This window comes from Aspergillus aculeatinus (assembly GCF_003184765.1).
Source record: "Aspergillus aculeatinus CBS 121060 unplaced genomic scaffold BO66scaffold_7, whole genome shotgun sequence".
In the NCBI taxonomy this organism is placed as follows: Eukaryota; Fungi; Ascomycota; class Eurotiomycetes; order Eurotiales; family Aspergillaceae; genus Aspergillus; species Aspergillus aculeatinus.
In genome coordinates, this window is record NW_020291476.1 from 547958 (window position 1) to 573421 (window position 25464).

General features: G+C 52.6%; 8 protein-coding genes across 8 annotated transcripts; 4 read left to right on the forward strand and 4 right to left on the reverse strand.

Annotated features, from left to right (window-relative positions):
- Window positions 1-7: 7 nt before the first annotated feature.
- On the reverse strand, window positions 8-2434 carry BO66DRAFT_389105 (uncharacterized protein). Its single transcript, XM_025646719.1, has 2 exons — window positions 304-2434; window positions 8-246 (listed from the first exon to the last, which is right to left on the reverse strand). Exons 1-2 carry the CDS (start codon window positions 2290-2292, stop codon window positions 208-210), a joined length of 2028 nt encoding a protein of 675 aa, XP_025507332.1. The 5' UTR covers window positions 2293-2434; the 3' UTR covers window positions 8-207.
- A 7374-nt stretch (window positions 2435-9808) lies between these two features.
- On the reverse strand, window positions 9809-10648 carry BO66DRAFT_389109 (uncharacterized protein). Its single transcript, XM_025646720.1, has one exon. The coding sequence runs from the start codon at window positions 10401-10403 to the stop codon at window positions 9927-9929; it is 477 nt and encodes a 158-aa protein (XP_025507333.1). The 5' UTR covers window positions 10404-10648; the 3' UTR covers window positions 9809-9926.
- Window positions 10649-12647: 1999 nt separating this feature from the next.
- BO66DRAFT_315153 (uncharacterized protein) lies at window positions 12648-13697 on the forward strand (the record flags this gene model as incomplete). Its single annotated transcript, XM_025643462.1, has 1 exon — window positions 12648-13697. The coding sequence occupies one exon, from the start codon at window positions 12648-12650 to the stop codon at window positions 13695-13697; it is 1050 nt and encodes a 349-aa protein (XP_025507334.1).
- A 2481-nt stretch (window positions 13698-16178) lies between these two features.
- On the forward strand, window positions 16179-17948 carry BO66DRAFT_389111 (uncharacterized protein). Its single transcript, XM_025646721.1, has one exon. The coding sequence runs from the start codon at window positions 16466-16468 to the stop codon at window positions 17732-17734; it is 1269 nt and encodes a 422-aa protein (XP_025507335.1). The 5' UTR covers window positions 16179-16465; the 3' UTR covers window positions 17735-17948.
- A 294-nt stretch (window positions 17949-18242) lies between these two features.
- On the reverse strand, window positions 18243-18569 carry BO66DRAFT_435451 (splicing factor 3B subunit 5 family protein; the record flags this gene model as incomplete). Its single annotated transcript, XM_025650850.1, has 2 exons — window positions 18243-18254; window positions 18327-18569. The coding sequence occupies 2 exons, from the start codon at window positions 18567-18569 to the stop codon at window positions 18243-18245; spliced, it is 255 nt and encodes an 84-aa protein (XP_025507336.1).
- A 380-nt stretch (window positions 18570-18949) lies between these two features.
- Window positions 18950-20894, forward strand: BO66DRAFT_468816 (tRNA-specific adenosine deaminase; the record flags this gene model as incomplete). The annotated part of the gene is made up of 3 exons (XM_025652678.1): window positions 18950-19103; window positions 19183-19225; window positions 19291-20894. 3 exons carry the CDS (start codon window positions 18950-18952, stop codon window positions 20873-20875), a joined length of 1782 nt encoding a protein of 593 aa, XP_025507337.1. The 3' UTR covers window positions 20876-20894.
- erg24B (c-14 sterol reductase) lies at window positions 20871-22711 on the reverse strand. Its single transcript, XM_025644478.1, has 3 exons — window positions 22541-22711; window positions 22185-22489; window positions 20871-22135 (listed from the first exon to the last, which is right to left on the reverse strand). Exons 1-3 carry the CDS (start codon window positions 22618-22620, stop codon window positions 21027-21029), a joined length of 1494 nt encoding a protein of 497 aa, XP_025507338.1. The 5' UTR covers window positions 22621-22711; the 3' UTR covers window positions 20871-21026.
- A 181-nt stretch (window positions 22712-22892) lies between these two features.
- On the forward strand, window positions 22893-24872 carry BO66DRAFT_389114 (putative vacuolar sorting receptor (Mrl1)). Its single transcript, XM_025646722.1, has 4 exons — window positions 22893-23533; window positions 23583-23873; window positions 23923-24049; window positions 24467-24872. Exons 1-4 carry the CDS (start codon window positions 23157-23159, stop codon window positions 24623-24625), a joined length of 954 nt encoding a protein of 317 aa, XP_025507339.1. The 5' UTR covers window positions 22893-23156; the 3' UTR covers window positions 24626-24872.
- Window positions 24873-25464: the final 592 nt, after the last annotated feature.

Below are 25464 nucleotides of genomic sequence, written 5' to 3' on the forward strand. Positions count from 1 at the left end.
CGTGTGGCAAGAGTCCAAATAAACGACTTGATTCTGAAGGAGACGCTTCTCAATCGTGGGCTATTCACGGATTACAATTAAGCATGTATCACAACCACATCAACGACGCAGATCATCACGAACAAAGAAATACAATTCAGCGCATGGTTGGCCATCAACAAGTAACTCCGCCGTCAGCGAAGTGAACAATTTTCCCGAATTTTATGCTCACAAGGTGCCCAGCACCTTGACTAGAGCAGGAAGCAACTATGAATTGTCAGTTTCTAGCTTTTAGTTTAAGTTTAATACGTAACAAGGTCTTACCTCAGAAGCATCCTCAATGAGCACCTGCGTTTCGTTGACAAACTTGGGCGTCAGCAGGTTGTTAGCCTGACCAAGCAGGCCCCCGACTTCACCAAGCAACTCTGGAGAAAGGATTGGCGACACGTCGTCAATGAGATCGCGCGTCTCGTTGACAAATTTGGGTGTCAACAAGTATGTGGCATTGCCGAGGAGGAAGTTCACTTTTTCGAGCAGAGCAGGCGTGACGGCAGGTGACACGTTGTCGATCAAAGTTTGAGTCTCTTCGACAAACTTGCTGGTCAACAATTTATTGGCATTTCCGAGGAGACCGCCGACTAGGCCAAGCATATCAGGAGATAAGATCGGCGAGATTCCGTCAATCAAACCTTGGGTCTCATTCACAAACTTTGGCGTCAACAGGGCGTTGGCATTGTTGAGCAGACCTCCTACTTCGGAGAGCAGCTGGGGTGTGAACACAGGGGAAATGTCCCCAATCAACGTGCGGGTCTCCTTGACGAAGTCGGGCGTCAGCAAGTCATTCGCATGTCCCACCAAGCCTTGTGTCTCATCAACGAAGCCTGGGGTCAGCAAAGAGGTGGCGCTATTCAGAAGCTGGCCGACTTCCTTGAGGCGGGCAGGAGTGAAGACAGGCGCCACCGCGCTAATCAGACCCTGAGTCTCATTGACAAATGTCGGCGTCAGAAGTTCATTGGCGTTGCTCAGTAAGCCAGCAACCTCTCCGAGAATAGCGGGCGTCAACACAGGAGCAACTGAATAGATCAAGCTCTGGGCTTCGTGAACAAATTGTGTCGTCAGCAATGTATTAGCGTTACCCAGTACAGAATTGACCTCCCGGAACAGCTCAGGTGTCAGAGCAGGTCCGACTGTTTCAATTAATGATTGCGTTTCGTTCACAAATCTGGGCGTCAAGAGTCCATTGGCGTTGCTGAGCAAGGTGCCAACCTCCCCTATGAGTTCGGGAGACAGTATAGGAGCCACGGCCTTGATCAATGACTTGGCCTCCCTGACAAACTCGACCGTCAAAAGACCATTGGCGTTGTTGACTAAGGTTCCGACCTCCTTCAGTAGCTCGGGGGTCAACACGGGCGTAACAGCCTCGATCAGCTGCCGAGTTTCCTTGACAAAGTCGGCCGTCAGTAACTGGTTGGCATTGCCAATCAGACCGTTGACCTCTTTGACAAACTCTGCGGTGAGAAGCTCATTGCCATTGTCGAGCAACACGGAGACCTTGTGGAACAGCTGGGGTGTAACCAGGGGGCCAACAGAAGCGATCAATTGCTGAGTCTCGTTGACGAAATTCGGCGTCAGCAGATGGTTCGCATTGTTCAACAGAGTGAGCAGTTCGTTACTCAACTCTGGAGTCAACAGATTGTAGGCAGTGTCGAGCAAGGACTTTGTCTGGTTTGTTGTCTTGTCGTCGAACAGGTATGCGAAGTGGTGAAAGAAGGACTCAATGTCCGTGAGTAGCGAGGGGTTCAAGAGGCCAAAAAGGCCACTCAAAAGGTCAGGTTTCTTTGTTTCGGAGCTTTGAGGAGCTGTGGTTGTCTGAGACCCCGAATTCTGTGATGGACTTGAGCCTGCTCCGTCCTTTGCAGTAGAATCAGAGTTGTGGCCCCCTCCGAGAAGGCCACCAACCAGACCAGATAAGAGGTCTCCGTGAGCACTTTGTGTGGGAGCGGCTTCTGCCGCGGTGGATGGCTGCTGTGACACGCCATTGGCAGCTGCCTGCTGTTGGGCAGCATTCCCATATGACTGCTGGCCGACGGGAATTGCGTTATGTTGATTGGTATTGACACTCGCACTGGGTTGCTGTTCGTTTTCTGCCGTTCCTGTCGTATCTACTGCCGGGATTGCTGCATTCGCTGATGGACTCGCTACCCCTTGAGCGTCTGGCTGTGCAGCCACGGCTGCTGAGGTTGGCTGAACCGAGGTTGCCAACGAGGTGCCAGACAGCACGACGGCCGAAAGAAGAGTCGATGAGAAGCGCATAACGAGAGGATGCGTTTATCAACACAAGGTTAGCAACGAAGGAATGGAGGGGTTGGATCTAAATGAATGCAGATTGCCAGGGCTCCTTATATGGTTCGAGACGCCCGTTACTTCTCGCTCAAAATCATCGTCGAATTGGAGCCAGGGTCCTATCAAACCTTCAGTGAAATGAACAGGATGGGATGGTGTGTTTCGTTTGGGCTCCTACATCCCTTCTCGGTAGCATGGCCGTTGCGGTTCGCTTTCCGTCCGTGAACCAAGGGGATAAAGTTCGCTTCCGCAGCCCAGCCGTGGTTTGACCAGGAAGGGACTATGCTTCTCGCAGTAAGTGCTCTCAAGGCTATTCTAGGGGTCCTCGCGGAGAAGTAAATCCGTGTCTGGGTGGATTACAACAAGAGATTATTATTTGGTCTTCGGAGGCAGTCTACTTTTTCCGCTTATGCTCATTGCCCCAGTGATCGACAGGGACGTGTTTAGCATCCGTGGGAACGATAAGATGGCAGGAACAAGGCATTGTCTCTGGTCACTGGGATATGAGCGTTCCTTCAAAGGGAAACATATCCAAATGCACGGGCCATAGCAAGTTCAACTTGGTACCTGGCTGGATGACGATGTCGCTGCGACATTTATGCATCGTCCGAGGCGTTATTTTCTTGAATGATTGAGAAGATAGGCATCTATAAGAACTATTCTTCCTTCCCACCGTTCAACAAGCAAACCTAGACATCTTCTTCTTGGAAGTGACTGTAGTCTTTTCCTGAAAGCCGTGGCTATTGCTGCTGTAGACTGTGTCAAAACCCCGCACGAACGATTCATCCATTCAACCCCAACACCAGGCAATTCAACTCCAGCATCAAGCACTGAACTGCCAACAGAACCAACTCGGTAGCATGTGATCTCCCAGGCGAGTCGTGGTTGTAGAGCGGACGGTTCTTATTGCTTCGGAACCAGCAGAAAAGTCTGAAATTGAGGCACCGTTTCACAATGGCATTTAACTTTGATGCTTAAGGGTGTCGCAACGGGATTCGCGCCGTGGTTCTTCGCTTCGCGGGAGGGTAAATCTTAGCTGGTTAGAGGAGGGGGCGAAAAGGAATCTTGGAGCAATTATGACCTTTTGTCATAACGCTGAAGAACGAAGACCCTGCTTAAGAAGTGGGCCTTCAACAAGTAAATTGAGGTTCTGGGTGAGGTGGTTGTATTTTCCCGTAGCTGTTTGCTGAAGAGATACAAGCGACTTGAACTAGGGAAGCTAAACCCAGGGGTCAAACTGTATCTACAGAATTCATTCAAAATGACGAACAGCTTATTCTCTGAGCGAACAAGAGCCAATGGCCTTTGAAGAGCCTGCACCGAAGATCATGTACATACCAAGAGCATCCAAGCTGTTTGTTATTTGGGTGGAGGGGGGGGGGAGAGAATAACTTGCCTCAAAAACCAGACCCAGAAATACGGTTTGGATCGAACCAAGCGGGCCCCGAATATCTTCAAGAGCCTAACAAGCTGATACAAGCCCCAACATTGAGCCCGCAGCGCACAGGCCTGAAGCATCGCTCTTTTTTTCCGTGTTCAGAGCTTGTTTTGTTTTTCTTGTTGGACTTGCTGTCCCTTTTTTCTTTGCACATATAAGTACCCATCCTCAAGCTGTGGCCCATATCTAGCCACTACTCGCTATGTTCCCTAACCTGCTATAGTCACCGATTCCCATGCACAACGACAGCATATTACGCTTATGCTGGTTGTTTACGCCGGTTGGCACCCCGTTGAGTATCCTACCTTGTTCAGATTCATTATCAACTCTTGCTTAGACCGATCCCGGCCGCCGTGGCCCGACGAGGATCATTCTCATATCCCTCTTCGCCGAAGGGATTGATCCAGCTGGAAGTCGCGAGGCTGTTGTCTTTCCTGGTCCACCATGCCCTTATAGGCCATCATTGCTAGTCGTGATCGGATCGTCTTATCTGGATGGGTGATGCTCGGGAGGAATCGCTCACGGTCGTTCCTGTTTGGGCGGTGGGTTTGAATTCGTAAAGGGGAGGAGATAGTGGAGTTCGATCGAAAGAACTGGATCGGTGGAGCTGTGTGTATAGCTGGGGTAACTTGTTGTTAACTTGACGATAAATGGTAAGTGGTTAAGTTGATTGGTACCTTAGATTGTAGATAAATAGGTGGATGACGCAGCTAGACAAGACAATAGAGGTGTAGTGAGAGGTTATTGATCCTCCAAGACCATGTGAAGCTAGTGTCTCTCTCATACGTCTCCACCAGAAATGGCTGGAGTCTCTCTCTGGTGTGTCGCAAAGTTGCTCAAGTTCTGGACCAACGTTGCTTCTGCCTGTTGAGGACCGCTGGATTGGCTAACGCAGAATCGGACCGCCGCGCCGCGGTGCAATTGGTTTCATTCCCTCCTTCCCCATCCACCTGAGATGACATTGACTCTGGCTCAGTCAGATCTGACGGTGAGACATTATCACCATAGACCACGCAAGACTCTCCAGTAAAGCTATGACCAACTACAGCAAGACCCAATCAGGAATCATGCGACTCATCGTCGCAGATCAGTCGAGACCTATTCCCCAGAGTCACCTTGCGGAAGCAAAGACACGAATAATTCTAAGTGTGATTCAAGACAACTACGGGCTCTTGATGTACAACATCCCAATGAGCTCAAGCGAAGTGTGCCAAAGCCAAAGTATCATCTTTGACTCTGCTCTATGAGGAGACTACTCGCACATGCCATACTCTTTCTAAACTTTCAGTTTTCACGGCTCGTCGTTGCAACAATTAGGTGCTGACGTCGGGTTTATTCGCCGAAGAAACGGTTCGATCACAGGCAATACCAGTCCTTCTGTGTCGCACCTTTCAAATTAGATGAAGGGAGGTTGGCCACCGTGGTTGTTGTTTGTCGAATTCGAACTAGTCATCATGAATGGGAAAAATACCATTTGCTCACTTTGAGCACGACCCCCGATCCTATTTGTCTCGGCTCGAAGTCTGAGCAGATCCTGTCTCAGTGAAGAATATGCAGCGAACCATGTTAGGTAGTGGTGCCAGAGATCCGAGAGTACGAGGACGGGTTCTGGCCAGCATCGAGGTCTGAAAGTGTCACCAGCTTTTGATGTCGTATCCAACCCCAGACTGGAATCCCACTGATCTCATCCCAACAGGACTGAATCCAGGCCAGTCGATCTACGCTCTCAAAAGGGCTAGCCGAACACATGACCAAAATCATATGCATTGTCAGCAGCGCCCAGTGGGTCTCGCACACCCTCTTGTTCAGATGAGGGAGGGAAAAGACCTCAGGCTCCCGGCAACCTGCATACTCACCTCCCGTGCGGCCTACGGAGTACGGAGTACTAGTTCCGTCTCCCCCTCATGGTTATCGGTTGAAAGACGGAACAGGGATGAGCCTCGGTGAGGCAGCCTGTATTGGACGCTTGCAGGGCTGGTCAGGGACTAAAGTCTGACTGGGTTTAGGCAAGGCGAGGCGTCGGCGCTTATGTACGGGGTTGCATCTCAAGTGCCATGCTATTGGGCTATCCCAGACTCTTCCCGGTCTGCTTGTCTGTCTGTTACAGAGAGTCGACTTTACATACTCATACTACTCAGGATGCGCTAGGACAGGATGACCGCAATGACCTCTGGTCTGCTTTGGTTAGTTCTTCGTTGCTCGGGCTCCGCATGTTGTGTTTCAAGAGCTCATGCGCAACGCCGGAGCACTCGCAGGGAAGATTTTGGCTGATCAGCGCCGGTTGCTGCACCTAAGCTGGTATTGGAAGGGATCTCTTTAAGCGCTAGATTGTAGTCACCTGGAAGTCAAGATTTTTGCAGTTGCCCGCATCTACTTATTTTCTCTCTCTTTTGCTTTCTACATACGGGTTTAGGGTTGAGAGTTTCCAAGGTTGCCTGTGGTTCTGGTGAATGGAAGGTATTTTTTTACCCGCTCATTGTGACAGCAATAACTAGCTGCCTGCAGTCCGACCGAGTTCGTTCTGGGCATCCACGCCAGTCATTCGTGATCCTTTGCTTGCTGCTTGCTGCTTGCTGTTTGCTGTCAGCTCAAATTCTCCGGCCAAGGATGATGTCACCGGCGCCTGCAGAAACCTCGCCACACAATGGTGGCTTAGTGAGGCGCAGCACTCGGCCATCGCCGACGCCGATGGAGGGAAGGACAACCTCCTCCCTTCCCATAGGTAGCTTTATTCTCCGCTGTCCTCCTCTCCCTCTCACCTCGGGACACAGTACATGCGTTACGCTTTGCTTTTCTTTTTTTATCTCGAAGGTACCAATCCACAATCTTGCCCCAGTGGAGCGTCCCATGTCTTGCCAGCTTGTCTCTCGATTCTTCAGCTCGACTCTGTATAAGACAGCAGGGTCCACGATATGTCATTGTGCAGCGCTGTAAACGGTCATTCGGGCGCTCGACATCCAGTCTGATGGGTCTTTGGGCCTCTAGCGCGAAGCTGACGACGCGCTGACTGCTTCTGATATGCGGTTCTTGCTCGTCTGTCGTCGGGAGCCGACCCCAGCCGATCAAGCGATGCGCTCTGGCACCAGACCATGAACCGCCGGTCACGTTATACGGTATCATCCATCCTGTTCGTCCAATCCTCGCATCTCCATTTGCGTCTGTCGTTAAACCCACTCTCGAGCGCGTACTGAGATTTCCAGGCGCAATCATTACCGAACTCGGTCACTGCCGCAATGCTTGACAGGCAGTCCAATCCGGATTGATGTCGCGCGGGACAGACAAACAAACGAGGAGCCCATCACAAGATTGCCCGTCCTCTCAGTCAGTCTCGGTATCGCCGGACACCTAGCATTTGCACTCCGTCTGCTATTTCCCTTATGTGCACCGGAGTTCGCCACCCTGTCACAACATCGGAGCCTATTGCCTGGGAAGGGCAATATCTCCAGCAGACCCTGTGGGTGCCGCCTCGGGAAACCATACGAGGCACAGGAGTATCAGTCAGCCTGTCGCAGCCGCGTGTATGCGCATGCAGGCGTGCACACCAAGCAGTCCAGGTTCTGAACGATACGGTCATCCAAGGCATGCGAGTGCATGCATGCAGATCGGGATAGAGGACTTGCCCTTCCGTTCCATCCTCCCTCTATTGCCCACCCCCCTCTCTTCATTACAAGACCGGTAATGGTCGAGTAACGAGTCTCGTTACAAGTGCATTCCCAGTCCGTCTGCCCTTCCTATTCCAGAAAGTCTGGAGATGACCGGTCGTCGAGGCCAGTCCAATGAGAGTCCGTAGCGGGGTTCTCAGCTGCGGCGAGCGAGCCGGCCGCTGTAGCTCGTCAACGAATCCGCGGCCAGAAGAGGCATTTCTCACCTAACTGCCCAGGGCTTTTTAGCTCGCCCCACGACGCCTCTACAGATAAATTTCCTGGCCTTCAGTATTCCCTCAGCTGAGCGCATGGGCTCTTCTTGATACTCACTCCGGCGATACGGTGTGAGAGTAAAATCTAGGGGTAGGTTCAACAACGAGGGTTTGAGTAATATCGCTTGGACAGGAACGACCTTGAGGCTATTCCCATATTCTGGTGGAAAGTCCGTCTTCGTAGATTGTATATCTCAAGTCAATAAAGCCACAGACAGATGCTGAATGCAAACGCGCAATAATGCGGGTATCGGCGGCTATGAGTAGAAGTGCACTGAAAAGTGTACCGTCCACGAGTCGAATACAGGTTGCTGTATTCTTGTTTTCGCTGCCTTGCAACAACGTTACTCCGAAGTACTCCTGATGTTTTATGCTCATATTCTGTGCGGTTCAGCACAACTACAGACACTATACTCTTTCTAGAAACCAGCCCAGAAACATCAATACTCGAAACTCCAGGATCCAGCACTAATCACGCAGGTCCATGATGTACAGCATAATGAGCAAACCAGCAGGGGTGTGCAGGTGTTGAACAGCAAATATGCTCATTTCCCCTTTCCACGCCAAACATTTGTATAACTTCCCACACCGAGTTTCCTGCATGTCAGGAATTTATTCGTCCACCCCTGTTCATCTTGCAGAAAAGGAACCCGCCCCATCGTGAACCATGCCCCGAGTTGCGATACACCGACGACTCCCCAGGAACATGAATGAGCCACCTCGGCCTCTTGTATCAGCTTTCCCATTCTGCGTGTAGGTAGTACTACGATAGGAGTATAATTTCCAGTAAAGGTACGGAGTACGTACCTATTTGCATCGGAACCCGAGTCGGGTACCACTGGACCGTGCGTTTTGTGGACCGGGACCCTCTATCGGATGGAGATGTTTCCCAGCCTTCTTTCTTTTTCCTTTGCAGATGTTTCTCTGTGCGCCTTTGAAGAGCAGGTATAAAAAAAATCGCCCTTCTACTATTGGTCAGTCAAAGACACTTGCTTAAGATTTTGTGCCCGGGTGAATTCGAATTTTAACGACATGAGACGGTGGTTTTTGTGCAAGGGCGTCGGTTTGCCGTCATCATAGGTAGGTATACAGAGCAGGCAGTATAGATCTAGTTCTATATGCGTTTGGAAATGATAAGGGTACACGGACGATCGGAATTGGTGAGTCATACGGGAGCGTGGATTTCCAACATCGCCATTTCTTCTTCTTTCTACGTACCCGCGTGGTATGAGTAGATGTTTCCCTACTCGCATATATGCGCGGTGATGTACTGTACATGCGACGACAGGTCTGGTATGCATGCGTTATACTTGTCCTGTGTGTGGACTGTGGGTAGTATGGATGAAAAACTGTTCTCTCGGCCGTGGGTATATAGCTTACATCGATGCAGACTTCGAATCATTAATTCTAGTCCACACGGCATCTGGGACTACGGCATTGTAGACGTGAAGAAGTCCACTCACCGGGAAGCTGGATCTCAGGAGTCAGGGCTGACTTGCCACATGTGAGGTGCTTCGAAAAGGTCCCACCGGTCAAAGGACGCGAAGTGGGTGGCGGTATCGCGTGCCGGAGAGGTCAAGTCTAAAAGAGCGAGGGGCTTTTTGATCCTATGTCTTAGTTACCCATACTGAGTAAGTTAGACTACGTACTTGGTTAGATCTTGGTTTTCACCAATTCTTGGATACTCTCCCATTGAGAAAGTGGGCTTGTCTTGACTCAGTCTATAGAGAAGACTACCTAGTAGGTTCGTGATTTTGGGGAAGGCGGAATAACGTTGAGTACTTTTAACTGTCGCGTGCGTTGATTGGTCATTGTAGCACTAAATGATGCGATGGATATTCTGTGTACAATCATCAGACTTCTGAGGTTTGACTGCGCGGGTAAATTGGTAGGTAGATGTATCGATGTAACTTAGTTACAGTGACTGTTGACTCGGTTATTGAAACACTAGAAACTTGAACAGTCGAATATGGATCGTATTCGCTCCCACTGTTCAAATGTCGACATATCTAAAAGGAGTATTATGCATAGGTGTCTTGGTAGTGGGAGAAGATAAATGTACTGCCACTCTCAGCCATCACAATTTGCATGGCAAGTGGAGCGCTTGCTCATCGCGATGGAAGAAGAGGGAAGATGCCGAGCGAGCTGAGAGAGGAGGAGGCGGAGGAGAGGGGCTTAGCTTAGCCCCAGCCAGCCCTGATTCCAACCTGCAAGCCCATCCTGCAACCACGCCTTTTTTTTTCTATCTGTCTACAACATTGTATACGAAATCTCCCGTTGAGATATAGAGTCAAACAGCCACTTTATTTGGGGGGTGAGAAAAGAAAGAAGGGAAAGTACTTCAGAGCACAGCTCTTGTTGGGTTACTTGCCATTCCGGTGTCACCATCACTGACAATGCACACACACGCACCCACGCACCCACGCACCCACGCACCCACGCACCCACGCACACACCTGGCAAATGGGCCCTTTCCGGGTCAGACAGGAATTGAGAATGAATGGAACACTTGTTGGGGTTGATCCATGGTTCAGCTTCTGTCTCTTGTCCGTCCGCCCGGCCGTCCGGCCGTCCTGGGCAGAAACTCAAGTTCGGAATGGGGGTGTCTGTCTTGTCTGTCTTGTCTGTCTTGTCTGTCTGTCTGCCCTTTTGTGTGACCTGCCTAGCTAGGGCAGTTGACCGGCTTCTTATCCCACTGTGGCATTGTGTCGATGCATGTTGATCCATTGGAAAGGAGACTTTGAAGATTTTTTCCAAGGAAAACATCACCTTTATTCCCCTTTCACCATAATAAACCTCAACAGGGCCCCAACTACCTTCTCAGGGAGTTCAGGGAGTGCGACAGAAAAGAGGATATAGAAAAGGTTAAATCATCTTCTGTCGCATCCCGACCGGAGAGCACTTCCATATCAGCAGGCATCGCTCCCCAGCGATGTCCGGTAGGCAAGAAACAGCTTAGATACACTACAGGGGCGCCTTTTGGTCCAAACTTTCTTTGTTCGCGGACATCCGCGACCCTTAAAAGGTAAAAGGTATTATGGGTCGGTATGAGTAGGTGGAAATTGGATCTTGAGTCAGTATTTCACCGGTTAGTTCAAAGTAAAAGTGAACTCACATCTGCCGTAGTAGTGTACTTACTAACTAGCAATGATCTTTACTTGAATATGGAGCACTATGTGCCCTGCACTCTGTAGTAATGTAGCAACTTAGTGGTGGATGTACGGATGGAGAAATCACTCAGCGAGCCGAAATAGTAATAATTCAGTAATCATGGGGGATCACCTGGTCTAAACTAGCCCCGTGCTCTTCTTGCTCTTTCTTGACTTTGCCTTCCAGGGTCGTGGATTGACCAACTACTAACCTACTTGACTGACTCTGCCTTTTCTGGCTTTTCGTCCCCTTCTGTTTTCCTGTCTTTTCCTGGCCGATGCTCCACTGCCGATGACGATTCTGGACACTTGCATATCTGGCTTAGATTTGTTGCTGGAGGCCACGGAGGAGCAAGAGCAAGAAAAAGTGATCGAGAGCGCACCGGGAAAAGCGGGCGATGGCTCCAACCATCAAAAATGATAGAAATAATCCTTTAAAAAATAATTAATTTTTGTCCAGGTCAAAGAAAAAAAAGCAGGTGTGAAATTCGCAAAAGAAAAATCACTCGTACCATACGATCGGGATTTCGCGTCGACTGCATGGGAAAAGTCGCCGGCCGGACTGCGCCATTGCAGACAGAGCGAATCTGCGAGTTGCCCCCCCCCCCTCTCCTCTCCTCCTCCACAGTAACTAAAGTTATGTACGGGCTACTAGATATCGCTTGTGCGTATCACCCGGTAACTTAACTACTATCAAGGTTGGTCGGCGACAGCTGAAGGCATTCGAGACAGTATGCGTATGCAAAAGTCAGCTTGAACTTGTCTCGTTTGGCTTGTTTAACGTTCCCAAGTCAAAGAGCCTTTTTTTTTCTCTACGAATCCAGACGCTACTCTTTAAAATTTGGGTGGTTGTGGACATTGCTGTTTCGGAGCGGACTCTTTTCTTGTGGGTGGCTTGTTGGACGGCTGTATAGAATCCCGTGCATTGATACATATACTCATACTAAAGCCCCATTCCCGGTGGACCTTACTGTATCTGTACTGTCAAGTCAGCTCAACTCTCTCTCTCTCTCCATTGTTGCTGCTGCTGCTGCTGCTGCTATTGCTGCATACACTGACTGAACTGCAGGCAGCCTCCATCTGTCTGTTTTGCCCCCCTCCTCCTCTTTCTCCTCCTCCATTTGCATTATTCCCTCTTTTCCTCCTCTTTTCCTCCTTCCTCCTCCTCTTCTCCTCTTCCTCCCTCTTTTCACAGGCCTGCAATCCTTTTTCAGTCCTTGCCATTCCTTTGTTTTCTTTTCGCGCGTTCGCCCACACAGTCAGTAGTTTTGCCTTATACATTCCCACGATTGCTTATTATTATCATCGCTACCACTGCTACCACCACCACTACCTACTACTACTACTACTACTACTACTACTACTACTACTACTACTACTATACCCCCTGCTACACTCCACTTGCCTTTGGTTGATGGTGGGGATTTTTAATCTATACCCTAACTGCTCAACTCACCTTCTGATCCCACCGTCTCCATCGTCTACCAGATAGGCAGCGGTTTTTACCCCGCCACACCTACTTTGAATTATTTTACTTTTTCCCCTTTCATTATTTACATACCCCTCCGTCGTGCCTATTATTGGGACTGGGTCAGTCCTCGTGACTTCGAGCTCTGCCTCTTTTTTTTTTTTTCTGTCTGCCCTCAAACAGACGGATTGGATTGTTATCAGGAAAACTCACGCGGTGTGGGCGAATGTCGCCTCTATGGTCTTTTTCGATCCTATCTTCTCTCTCTCTTTACTGATTCGCCCTTCTCTTCTTCGTTCTTTGCTTTTTGTCAAATACAGTACCATCTTTCGTCGCTCTCGCGCAGTCTGAGAAATGCCCACCGTCTTACTGCCCTCGTCGGCAGCCGCATTTGCCCCGCGGTCATCGCCAAATGTGGTGCTCAACACCCGCATCGAACCGTGGCTCACGGCCACTTTGAAACGGGTCAACCGAGTCAAACGCCCGCTGAACAATGTCACACAGCATACTAGATGTCTAACCGAGACGCTGTCCTCGCCCAACGCTATCTGGACGCTGTGTTCGATGATGTTCCCCAAGGCTCCCGAGGCCGAACTTCGCAAGGATGACAACCCTCTGGTTGAGGGCCTCTTCAACTATCAAATGGTCCACATCGATGCCTACGTCGTCCATGTGGATATGGTGTCGCAGAACGAAGTCGCCTTCAAGCTAACCCCGGAAACCATCGAGGCGCTCGTTGATTATCACAAGGATGTCTACTCCGTCGATGCCGCGGCGAAAACCTGGGACTGGTCCGACAAGGAAACTCAACTGAAGAAGCTACAGGAGGATTTTGTCCAAGCCGCCAACAAGTTTGTCTATCGCACAAGCGTCCTTGCCCTCGAAGGGCTCGAGGAGGATGGGGCGGGTGAACTTCTGGCCGGCCGCAGTGAGGAAGCCAAAGTGGCCATCTCCAACTTGTTCGTCCCCCTGCAGCCACCGCCGCCGCGGGTTGTCGACGTGCTCCGCTCGGTGCCTTACCTGCCCAGCTCAACGGGTCCCGGACCCTGGTGGCAGGATTCGATGCATCAGCCCCTTCCAATGGACTCCTGGAAGATCCTGCCGTCCAGTCCAGCCACGACCACGACCGGGGATGTGAATCCGGGTCTTTGGGCTCACATGAGCGGCATGGAGGATGCGCAGCTGACCTCTCCACCGGCGTCGACCTTCAGTCCACCGTATACGACGGCGCCGCCGTACAGCGCGGCGCAGTACTACGGTGTGGCGGCGACCTCGGCGGCTCTTGCAGCTCTCCCACTGCCGAGCATGCTCTGCAGCACGGCAGCAAACATGACAGGGTTTGGATGGGGGGATCGATACCAGGATTTCTCATCGCTTTCGCTTCCCTACGGGACAATAATGTAAACGCGTCCATGGAACCAGACACTTGATGTTAACGGTCTCCCTGACTTGGCGTGTCTTTTGGAAACAGATCCCAGGGTTCGAACCGACATCACGAATATTACAGCTCGCCTATGCCGCCCGGTCCGATCCCTCCTGCACCCGCTCTTGACCGACCGGGGCCAAATCCTCCCCACGACAGACATCCGACTAATTGGCATCAATGACGGCGTTCTCCTTGATTGAATTCGCGACATACATGATACTCCATATCGTCTATATTTTGCATGACTGCTGAGATCAGCTCTCTTCGTTCAACGGTTTTGTGTTTTCTTTTTTTATTGATTCAAACAGCGCTAGCGTGATTACTTTTGTTCTACAGCATCAAGAAGCGGCGGGTCGGCTACAATTGTGATTGCTTTTCACTATACGTCATGAAGACCTGGTTAGCCTCGCGGCACGGGATATGATTTGGATGAGGAAATGTTCACCATCGTTTTCGCTTCGTTGTCGCTGTTGGTCCGGGCGGTTGAGACAGACAATGCTGTGCATTGCCTCTGTACTAGGCGCCCAGGCAGCATCTCTGCGGTCAGTTAGTCTGGGGATACAGGTATCCAACGGGACTAGCTAGCTGAGACGCGCAGTGGCACTGCTGATCAGCAGAAGGCATCTGTGATGCATCTATGACGGCAGACTTTTATGACCAAGACGAGGCTCTGAGTTTGTGCCGAATCGCGTCAGGGCTGTTGTTGATCTCGTTCGATTAGGTTTGGTTGGGTGTCTGCCTGTGGCAGCCACATACACCAGTTGAGCCAACACACTTTGAGTGGGGGTCTGTGACCTCTCTGCGTTGCCCCTGATCTGCGAGTGATGCAATGGCCTTGAAGGCGATTTTGCCCTTACTCCGGCCCTCGTGTTGCTCTGGTAGGTTCATCTCCTATCATCCAGGCTGGGTTTTATCTCTTTTGTTTGTTTTCGGGATTACCTGGATGCGCCTGTCCACTTGACCAACCCTCCCTGGAGGAGGCGTGGGAAGAGCGGGCGGGAATCGGATGCTGGCAGGGCTGCGCCCACGTCTTGCGTTGTTTCTTACTTCTCATTCTTGTTCTTTCTGCTGTTCCGTATGTGATTGGCAAGATGTACTTAAGTCTGATATAATCTGGAAATTGAAGTCGTCGAAAGACATGCAGTGCGTAATCTTTTCGCCGTGCGGGATCTCCGCGGGCACTAAAGAAAGAGTCCGGGCCTCGGGATGACGTCAGGGTCACGGCCAGCCCAGCAGGGCGGACAACCACTAGTTAACTTACCCACTACCGTCAACCACCTTCATCATCGCTGGCTGGGCTGGGCTGGCTGGCTTGCTTACATTTCATCGTCATCATCATTATCATCATCAACTAATCAGTCTCATAGGAACGGCAGTTCGCGCATGAAGTAATTTCCCCGCAATTCTCCCTTCGTGCTTCCCTCCACCCCCTTGGCTAGAACTCTTCTCTCCTCACTGCAATTTATACTATCATCCACCTCCACTTGCTTAACAATCATCGTTGTTCGCGCTGTGGCAGGACTTACATCCAAGAGATTTCATTCTCACTCATAGATGACATATACACTGTTACTATCATACTCATAAAGCAGGTTCAGAACAAAGGGAGCGAGAGAGAAAGAAAATGGCCGACCTCCAAGAGGCCCTCAACTGCCTCTCGCCGACCACCTGGGACTCGATCCCCAGCAACGACCCGGACGCTCTGCGCGCCTACCTTCACGACCTCTCCACGAAAGCGCGATTGATCATCGAATCCGTGCCCGAGCCACCGATCGATAAAGATGAAAGCCCATCTTCCGCATCCCACACGAACAACAACACCACCCACTTACCCCCCGCCGCAGCCATCCTCCACCCCTCCAACGCCCGCGCCTCCCAACTCCTTACCTCCCCTACCTCTACTACTACTATCACGACAACTTCCCCAACATCATCATCAGCAGCAGCAGCAGAACCCCAACAACAACAACAACAACCACTACTACCACCCCCGCCCCCCTCGATCCCGAACAACCCCCACCACAAGGAATGGAGCAAGCCCATCAAGATCTCCTCCGCCAAGGAGAACCCCCTCCACATCCCGATCTACAAGCTCCCCGGCTCAGACGGCAAGGGCCACTGGTTCGGCCGCCGCAGCGTGTTCGCTGGACTGCCGTTCACGAAGTGGCACGCGAAACTGTCTGGGGAGATGGGCCATACGCTCCGCATGAACCAGCAGCAGATCCAGAAGGGGCGGCCGCCGGACCAGGCGGTGCGCGGTATCGGGGCCGAGCGGTTGGTCGAGGACATCGAGGTGAAGAGTGAGGATGGCGCAAGGGTCATTGGTCGGGTCCAGGTATATCATGTCTCCGCTATGTTTCCGAAGCCGACGGCGGCCAGGGATTTTGTGAGTTTGATTGTTAGTTGGGAGGTTGTGACGGAGGGGTTTGAGGGGGTGGGTTCGATGGAGGGAGAGGGGGCAGGGACCAAGGGGAAAGGAAAAGAGGCGAGGAGGTGGATGATGGTCTCAAGGCCGTGCGAACATCCTGATGTGCCGCCGACGCAGAATTATATCAGGGGGCAGTATGAGAGTGTGGAGTTTATTAGAGAGATTCCGGTGTATGATGAGGAGGACGGAGAGGGTGCCGGTGGTGAGGCTGGGAAGGAAGTGGATGGGCAAGAGGTGCAGGAAGTGCAGAGAAAACTGAATCCCGTGGAATGGGTGATGGTCACGAGAAGTGATCCCGGAGGCAATATCCCTCGATGGATGGTGGAAAAGGGCACCCCCAAGAGTATCTGTCAGGATGCCATCAAGTTCTTGAACTGGGCATGTCGGGATGAAGGCCATAAGAAGCGTGCGCATCGCAAGTCGGGGACTGCAGGTCATCAGCATCAGCATCAGCATCAACATGACCCTGGCGCTGAGGCTTCGGCGGAAGACGACGAGGGTAGTGTCTCTGAGGATTCCAGTGAGTCGGACTACTATTCGGACACTGAAGTTGAGCACCACGGCCTCATTGCCAGTTTCGCATACCTGGTCAATGCAGGTCTGGAGCGGTATGCTCCGCAGGCCGTTCTCGACTATCTCCCCCACGGTCATTCGCGACAGTCGTCGACAGTCAGTACTGCCCAGGAAAATGGCTATCCGACAGACGACAAGGAAGACCCGCAGACCGAGCCAACACCCCCCACAACAACCACTACTACCGCCAAGCCCACCGAGCCAGAGTTCAACGATGCAGCCTCGCAAGGGAAAGCCTCCGTCGCCTTCTCCGCCAATTCGGCTTTCGACTCCGCCGTCGAAGCCCCTCCCAATGTCTCCGCCATCGAACAGATGACGCTCAACAAGAAGGGAAAACTCTCATCCCACGAGAAGCAACTGGCCAAGCTGGCGGAGCGCAAACGCAACGTCGAGGCGCAGCTGGACCGCGTTCGCTCGGAGATCCAGGCCCTGCATGTCGAATCCACACCCGCTTCGCCCCCACAAACCGCCACAGCTGAGGGCGGGGGCGGCAGCAGCAGCAGCAACAAGCGAGACAAGGCATCAGCAGCAGCGCTGGCCGCGGCTGGCGACGTAGGCAGCGAGCAACTCAGCAGCAGTCCGGGCAGCAGCGTGCACCGGGGGGTGGCGTCCAGCGGTGGCAACAATCACCACCACAACCGTCATGAGGCCGCGCGTGCGCACAAGGTGGCGTCCGGCTTGTTCAATGAGGAGTCGAAGCTGCTGAAGCAGCTGGGCAAGATCGAAAAGGACCAGGTGAAGGAGGCGTCGAAGATCGAGGCGCGGCAACAAAAGCACGCCGAGAAGCAGGAGAAGTCGCGGGCCCGGGGCGAGGCGGATGCGCTCCGGCGAGAGGTCGAGCTGCTGAAGAAGGAGGTCGATCGGCTGCGGTCGGAGCGCAAGCAGTGGTTGGATCTGATCGGGTCGCTGCAGGCGGAGAATACGAGGTTGGCGGCGCAGCAGGATCCAGGGGCTGCCAATGCCGCTGCTGCTGGTGGTGCTTCGACGACCAAGTTGAACGAGGAGAAGAAGTAGTTGCCGTGGTAGATGATTCGTAGAGAGGTGAAGAAGATCGAGTGGCTACTAGGTAGTTTAGATGGGTTGAGTAGGTCTTGTACAGTACATTATGTTGAGTTTTGATTGGTGAGATACATTCCGGAGTACAGCGCAAGCACATGCAGTGGGATCTGATTTGAGTGTGATGATAACTATTATAAGCTTTATTGAGTAATGAGAAAATCGCGCTGCACTGAAACTCAACACGAGCAGAAAAGGCATAAACCCCCTAAAACGCCGTATCCATAAACTCCTTGCCTCTCATCGATGACTGGATGTCCTTTCTTGTCTTGTCCTGTCTTGCCCCCAAGACATAGAGCCAGATATCTCTGGATAACCAGACCACAGATTCTAGGGCACGTCATCCAGTATCGTCCCTCCTGAATCCTCTCCCAGACATTGAACCAGTTTGAACCAGTCAACCAACCCCCGATCAGCACCCCCTTCCAAGATCCAAACCGGAACACTCAATCCAAACCCATCCTCATCATTCCTGTGTCTAGACCCAGTAAATCAGCACACCACATCCATTTCAACTCCCAAGCAAAAAAGAGTGTGGAACTAAACTCACCTCCGGCGGATTCCCCGCCCCGCGCACCATCTTCTCGATCATCGTCGCCCGCACCTTCTCCTTGGACTCGCCCATCCCCACGGCCATGTACGACAGCATCGGCGGGTGGCCGATGTACGAGGCGTAGCTGTCGCGCACGATGTTGGAGAGCCACTCGTACTTGGTCGTGTCGGCGTGGCCCGTGCCGATGTAGCGGGCCTGCATCGCCTCGAGGTTCTGGAGAGTGCGGAGTTTGTCGGCCATTTTGGCTTCGGTTTCTGGATGATTTGGTTCGGGGTGATTTGAAGGGGTATTGGTTTATTGATGGGGGAGGTAGGTGGTGCGTTTGGTTTGTGCTTGGTTTCTGAATTGAAGGTTGACAACTTGGAAGGATTGATGTTGTCGCCGCGGAGCTTTTGGCAGTTGGGTTGGAAAATGCGGCAGGATGCCACGTGATGTGGGGATGGGGACGGGATTTATCGATAAGTTTAGCGGGAATGACTTTATCGGGAATTTGATACGTCCTCCTAGATTTTACTTCTCCTCACTACTGGGCATATAGTCCAGTCGGGTATTTGGGCTTTTGGGGTTTTATTTTTTTTTTTGGAGATTACGGCTTGATAATTTATATATACGTATATGCTATGGGAGAAGAGAATCCGCAAGATGGACTCTCATCGCGAATCGCCCGCCTTGTCCATACGCATTTCGATGCGCTGCCCGCGCGCAGTAAACCGATTGTCCGCGATGATGGCACCAGAGAGTGGATTCCGATGGCGGGGATGGTGGTTGTCAGGGGTATGTTTCCAGTTGCTTCTGATGATTGTTTCCTTAGCATATCGACTTGGACATTCAATAAGGTTAACAGCAATATTAGGCGAAAATACGACGGAGGAACAATTGACTTGTGTGGCGGTTACGTGTGTTTCCCCTTCTCTCTGATCTACTACTACATTTGCAGAAACATCCATACTGATGACAGCAGATCAGGCGCCAAATGTCTCGCGGCCTCCCAGCTTCCAAATTGCAAGGGTCTCGTTCTCCATGACTGGCACGCCGAGGTGCTCGCTCTCCGGGCTTTTAATTACTGGGTTTTGTCGGAGGTGAGGGGGTTTTTGTTGGGTGAGGAACGCGCTGCTGCTGCTGGTGCTGCTGCAGTCACCGAAAGCTCATCGCCATCGCCATCGCCATCGCGGTTCATCCGTCGTCGACACCTCCAGCAGCAACAGCAACAGCAACCCGACCAACCCCCATTCGAACTCCACCCGGACCTCAAAGTCTACATGTGCTGCACCTGCGCGCCTTGCGGCGACGCAAGCATGGAGCTCACCATGGCGGCGCAGGAGGATCCCACGCCATGGGTGGAGGATCCCTCTCCTTCCGAACCAGTATCATTATCAGGACCACTGTCAGCTCCCGAAGAACCCAACCCTACACACACAACAGCAAGGGCACCAGCCGCTGCCCTATCTTCGACACCCGACCCTCCACCTCACACAACTGCTACAAGTACAGCACCGCCACCACCAACAGATCCCTCCTCACCAGCACCGAGCAAACCCCCAACAACCCTCCTCGACGGCCGCGGCCACTTCTCGAAACTCGGCATCGTCCGCCGCAAACCCGCCCGCGCCGACGCCGACTCCACCAAAAGCAAATCCTGCTCCGATAAGCTCGCCCTCCGCCAGGTCTCGTCCCTGCTATCCACGGAGACGGCGTTGTTGGTCCGCGTCACGGCCAGCGCGTATCTGGCTGGGGTGGTGTTGCCCGAGACAGAGATTAGTAAAGTAGGGTGTGAGAGGGCGTTTGGAAGGGAGGGGAGGATGAAAGGGCTGGTCGGGGGGTATCTTGCTCCTTCTTTGGCTTCTTCATCTGGAGGTCGAGAAGTAGAAGAAGAGCAGCGGGAGAAGGAGGAGGGGGGGATTGCTTCCGGCTACCGATTCCACCCCTTCGAGATCCTCTCCATCCCCTCTGCACTGGCCGACTCCCTGTGGCAGTACGGCAAGCCCCGGGACTCGCCGCAGACCGCTGCCACGGGTACCACAAAGTACAAGCCGGGGACCATCTCGGCCGTGTGGGTGGCCGCGCCCTCCGTTGGGGCCGATCAGCTGGTTGTGCTGGGGCCCGCCAGCGGAGCCAAGCAGCTGCCCAAGCTGGCGGGGAGTCGGACGGGGCTGTATGAGAGCATCATCGGCGGGGTGAAGCAGGGGAGTAAGGCGTCCGCGCCGGTGGTGCGGGGGGCGTCGGCGCTGTCGCGCGCGCGGATGTGGGGAAGCTTCCGGGAGGTTGTTCTGGATGCCCAGAAGAATCAGGGTCGACGTGATGGGCGTGTGAGACGCTACGATGGGCTGGCCCAGGTTGACGATGAAGGGTTAAGGCGGATTGTTGATGCAGCTACGTATGTCGACTTCAAGAGAGCGATCGCCACTGCCACGAAACCCGGCCAGGCGCGGGCACGGGCTCTGCGAGAAGCGAAGACCGTCCTGGTTCCGTGGGTGCCGAATGCCGGGGATGAAGATTGGGGGTTGGCTGTGTTGGTGGACGCGAATCCGAAGAAGCGCAAACGGTGAATTAAATTATATATGAAGTAAGTTTCTATTACAACGTCCATAAAAGTGTACAGGCCATGGAAAAGAGACCCCCAATTCAAAGCAGCAAAAAAAGCTTTTTCATCTTACACTCAACACGCCAAACCACGAATCCCTGAAACCCCTGATCGGATCAATAGATCCCCGGGACGATCCGACTGCGCACCAAAGAAGTGTATCGGTCCCAATCCGCACCGTACTTCTTCTTGCACTTCTCCTCGTCGCGACGCTCGCGGTGGATCAACAGGACGCCAAAGTAGAGCATGAAGAAGTAGGTGAAAACCATGCCCCAGCCACGGACTTCGGGGGTCTGCACCACCTGCTTCTGTAGGTCGCCCGTGGCCGGGTTGACGCCCTGGATGACCACATACCCCGCGATACCGGTGGGTAGACAATACGACCACGACATGAGCCAGTCACCGAGGTAGTTGATGTGACGGGCGCAGCCCCACCAGCCGGAGGTGAGTAGCTTCGAGCCGCTGGAGGTCTGGATGAACTTAAGGTGCTTGACGCGCGGGTCGTTGGGGTCGGTGCGGAAACGGTTCTTCTGGTTGTTGGCGCCCCGGAAGATCGAGTAGCCCGCCGCGGTGACGGCCAGCACCGCCACGATACCCCTGAGTCCCAGCTCCAGCGGGAAGACCGCCAGGTACCGGGTCTGGAAGTTGTAGATGAACGGGACCCAGACCATATCGCCGAACGAGAGCATGAAGCCGAAGCCGTCCATGATGATGTCCATCGTGGTCAAGAGCGCAGGCTCCATGTACAGGCCGTCCAGCACGTAAAATGCCTGGAAGAAGGTGGACAGGATGATCGAGTCGGTGACGTAGCCGTAGGTGCGGTGCTGGCGAGCGATGTTGGACAGGTTCAGGATGATCCACCCCAGGAGACCCGGACGCATCTCACACCAGGACTTGATGTCAATGGTGCGGGAGGCCTCGCTGACGAAGGGGATAGGCAGCCGCACGCGAGGGTTGAGCTCTCTGCCGATGAAGAAGTCATACAAAACATTGCCTGTATGGCCACCAGGGGCTAGTTGACGCAGCTCGGGGTTGGGTTGGCCAGGGGCCGGGACGGTGAAGCTCTTCGCGTAGACGAAGACAGCGATCGCCGTCGAGATCAGTAGGTTTGCGGTGAGAACCTGCACGTAGTTGTCCCAGAGGAAGGTCCAGACGATGAAGTCCGAGCCGTAGATGTAGGTGCACGTGGCAAGGCCGGAGAGGATCAACACCGCCGTCGGGAATGCTGTTCCAGAGTCAGAGCTGCTACACACGCAAATGCAGGGGTAGCTAACCATTGAACTTGTACCGCAGTCGACCTCCACAAGCTAATTCGGTACCTGCAGCCTCCTGGCCCGGGAGAAACACATAGAGCACCAGACTAAGCAGGTAGTAGCCGAGCACCCACAGGGTCACATCCGTGCTATAGAGGTCCGCCAAGCCCCCCTTGGGCCAGCCCACTTCCTCCTTCAATTGTTCGAGAGTGAGGGTCGACGGGTGGAGTAGAGACGGTGCAGGGCAGCCGGAGACATCGTTACACAGGAACGCAAAGGTGTATACTAGGAGAGGAAGGCCGAACACAATTCCAAAGGCACCGGGCCTGTGCAATGGGTCAGCGTAGTCTTTCAAGGAGAGGAACGATATCACATACGGGCCACAGAACTCATACCCGCGCTTCTCGGGCACGGGTTGAATGGGGATTTTGGATTTCGAGGTCTTTTTGGGAGCCATCTTGAAGCAGGCTGGGGAATTAATGGCCGGGCTCTTCGATCAATGGACGCTAAGCAATTATAAATACTAGCTTTGGCAGCAGGCATCCATGTTGAGAGCTGCTGGTCCGAGCCGGATGGAGCTCAGCCGGGCGGTGAAACAAAGAAAAAGAAGGAAAGCTTATCCCAGAGCTGAGTCAGCCACACCCGGTCGGGACTGACTCCGAGTCTCCGACGGGGCTGGTCTCCGCACCTGCCATGAATGAATGCGACGTTTCATCTCCGCACATTACGACGACCACGACGACGACGACGACAGCGCCGCGGCTCTTTCCTACGCATCCATCCATCCCATCCTCTCGTGGCCGTGTTTGTCTCTCTTTTACCTTTTCCTCTTCCCCTTGGTATCCCCATCATTATCTTCCTCCGACCACGTTACTCTCTCTTTTCCACCAGACAACCGGATTGTCTTTCATTTGTGTTATCTCCTCTCATCGGACTGAGAGCTGTTATCGCCGAAACTCCCGGCTGCCTCCGTAAGGGACACACTCGCCCACGATGAAGCTCCTATCTTCTTCCCTGCTCAAGCTCCTCTTCTGTGTCGCAGCTCCTCTACTTCCTGTATACGCAGCCTCCGATTCTTCGGGCTCCAAAGACTCCCTCCAACCTTGTGTGGTCCGTTCCCCCACCACGGGCCTATTCTACGATCTCAATGCGATTTCCATATCGCCTCCGCCTGCAGAGGGCGAAAAGCCTCGCAAGAACGCTCGGGAAGGCAGCTGGCATGCCAAGGGCCATGACTACGGTGCCAATTTCACAGTCAACATCTGCGCGCCTGTGCTGGAAGATGTGAAAGACGTAGTGGGAGTCGATAGCGCCCGGTGGAAGAACGTCAGCGCATACTATGAGAAGGAGGGCAAGGTATACTCAATTGGGTAGGTTTCTCCCATGGGATCTCTCGGGACTTCAACTGACAGCGTGCAGGCAACAGGCATCTGATCCCTTCTTCCGGGGGCGCAAATTGGTCATGAACTACACGGATGGCTCCCCATGTCCGGGCGACTACCTAGGCAACGGTAGCACCCACACTAAGTCCACCATCATGTCATTCCTTTGCGAACGAGACTCGCCTTCGTCCCAGGCGACAGTCTCGTTTGTCGGCACAATGGACCAATGCACGTACTTCTTTGAAGTGCGCAGCTCAGCCGCTTGCGGAGCTACCGCTCCGATACCTCCAAACCAGGGGCTTTCGCCTGGTGGGGTCTTTGGCATCATGTACGCAGCTGTCGTTTACTTGGACTTTTATGTTGCTGACAGTTCACAGTGCCTTGATTGCTATCGCAGCCTATCTTGTCGGTGGCTGCGCTTATCAGCGAACTGTCATGCACCAGCGCGGCTGGAGGCAGTGCCCGAACTACAGCCTCTGGGCTGGTATAGTCGACTTTGTCAAAGTAAGTATACTAGCGTTGATACCGTTCCGTCGTTCTCGGCTTTTGCACCGAGACCTGTCGTACAAAGAATCTGGGAATACAAGGCTTCCGACCTCGCGACTGGATTGATTTTCGCTCTGGCTGGTCTAGAGCTTGAATTGCGGGATGTTGGGAGCTCGCCTTCGACTTTCTCCCCCTTGGCTATATATCATACTGTGCTGGACATGAGTTATTATGCTTGAGCTATGGTGTTGGCTGTCCACCGCGGGCCATCATGGACATGCTGTTCGATATCTAGCCAGTTTCTATACCACGTCACTGAACATTTTTGTACTGAATCGCAGCGACATGTCTCTATCTCTTCTCTTTTCGCTCTTGTTCTGAATACCATATAACGTGGAATCAATGCTGATTCATTCCCTGTTCTCCGAACTATAGGACATGTTCGTCATTCTACTCTCTTCCGTCGGCCGGCTCTTCCGGTTCAACCGCTCCCCGAGCCTGGGGCACACGCGCGCTTCCAGCTACGGGCGACGAGGTGATCTAGACGCTGAAAACAGACTAATAGATCAGTTGGATGAAGAATGGGACGACTGATTAATGGCCGGCAAATGCATCGGTTATATGACTTTTGCTTTCCACTGCATCGCATCGCATCGCATCGCCGTGTGTCAAGGAGATACATGTATTGGCTTCTGTTTGGTTTAATTTAGAGCGTGACACGAAAATCTTGGTACCCTGTGCTGTAACCTGGCGGTTGTACTGATATGATTCTTTTCATGTATTTGATGTTTTATGCGCTCGTCTGTCATGTTCACCGGTCGTGAAGTATACCAGAGTTATGAGATGATTTTATAAGCATAGCCATTCCAGTACTTCTGGCTTCTGAGCCGCGCACAACTCAACGGCATAATGTATGATGTATATCGCAGCTCACGTGAGCAGAATATTGGCTGTTAGACGTCATTCCAAGGAGATATTAGTGTCATAAGAAATGCTGTAGAGGTAGAGCCAGTTGTTCAGACTTTTGATCTATTGTTGTTGTAGATAGTCTTCACAGCAACATGTGAAGGACATTGTGTGACGACTGTACCATCTGCAAGTATGCCAAGGGATGTTCCCTTTCACTAGACTATATAGCTCAATGTCAGAATTCCGCAACCTGCAGGCTAAGGAAGTATTTGCAGGAATCGCGCAGGAAAAATGCAGAAAGCAGAGCCGGATTCGAACCGGGGTAATCCCCCCGCTTGTGAACTCAAGAAAAAATGTACAGTCTCTTTGATTGAGCGTGTGTCGCTACCTGGGGCCGTGCCAACTGTACCATCTGGCCCCTTTGAAGAATAATGGACAATACATTGGATGATAGCCTGCAAACTAGCAAGAAAATCATGAGGAAATAGTATGTTGCCTGTCAGAGTCAGTTCAGCGACGAAAGG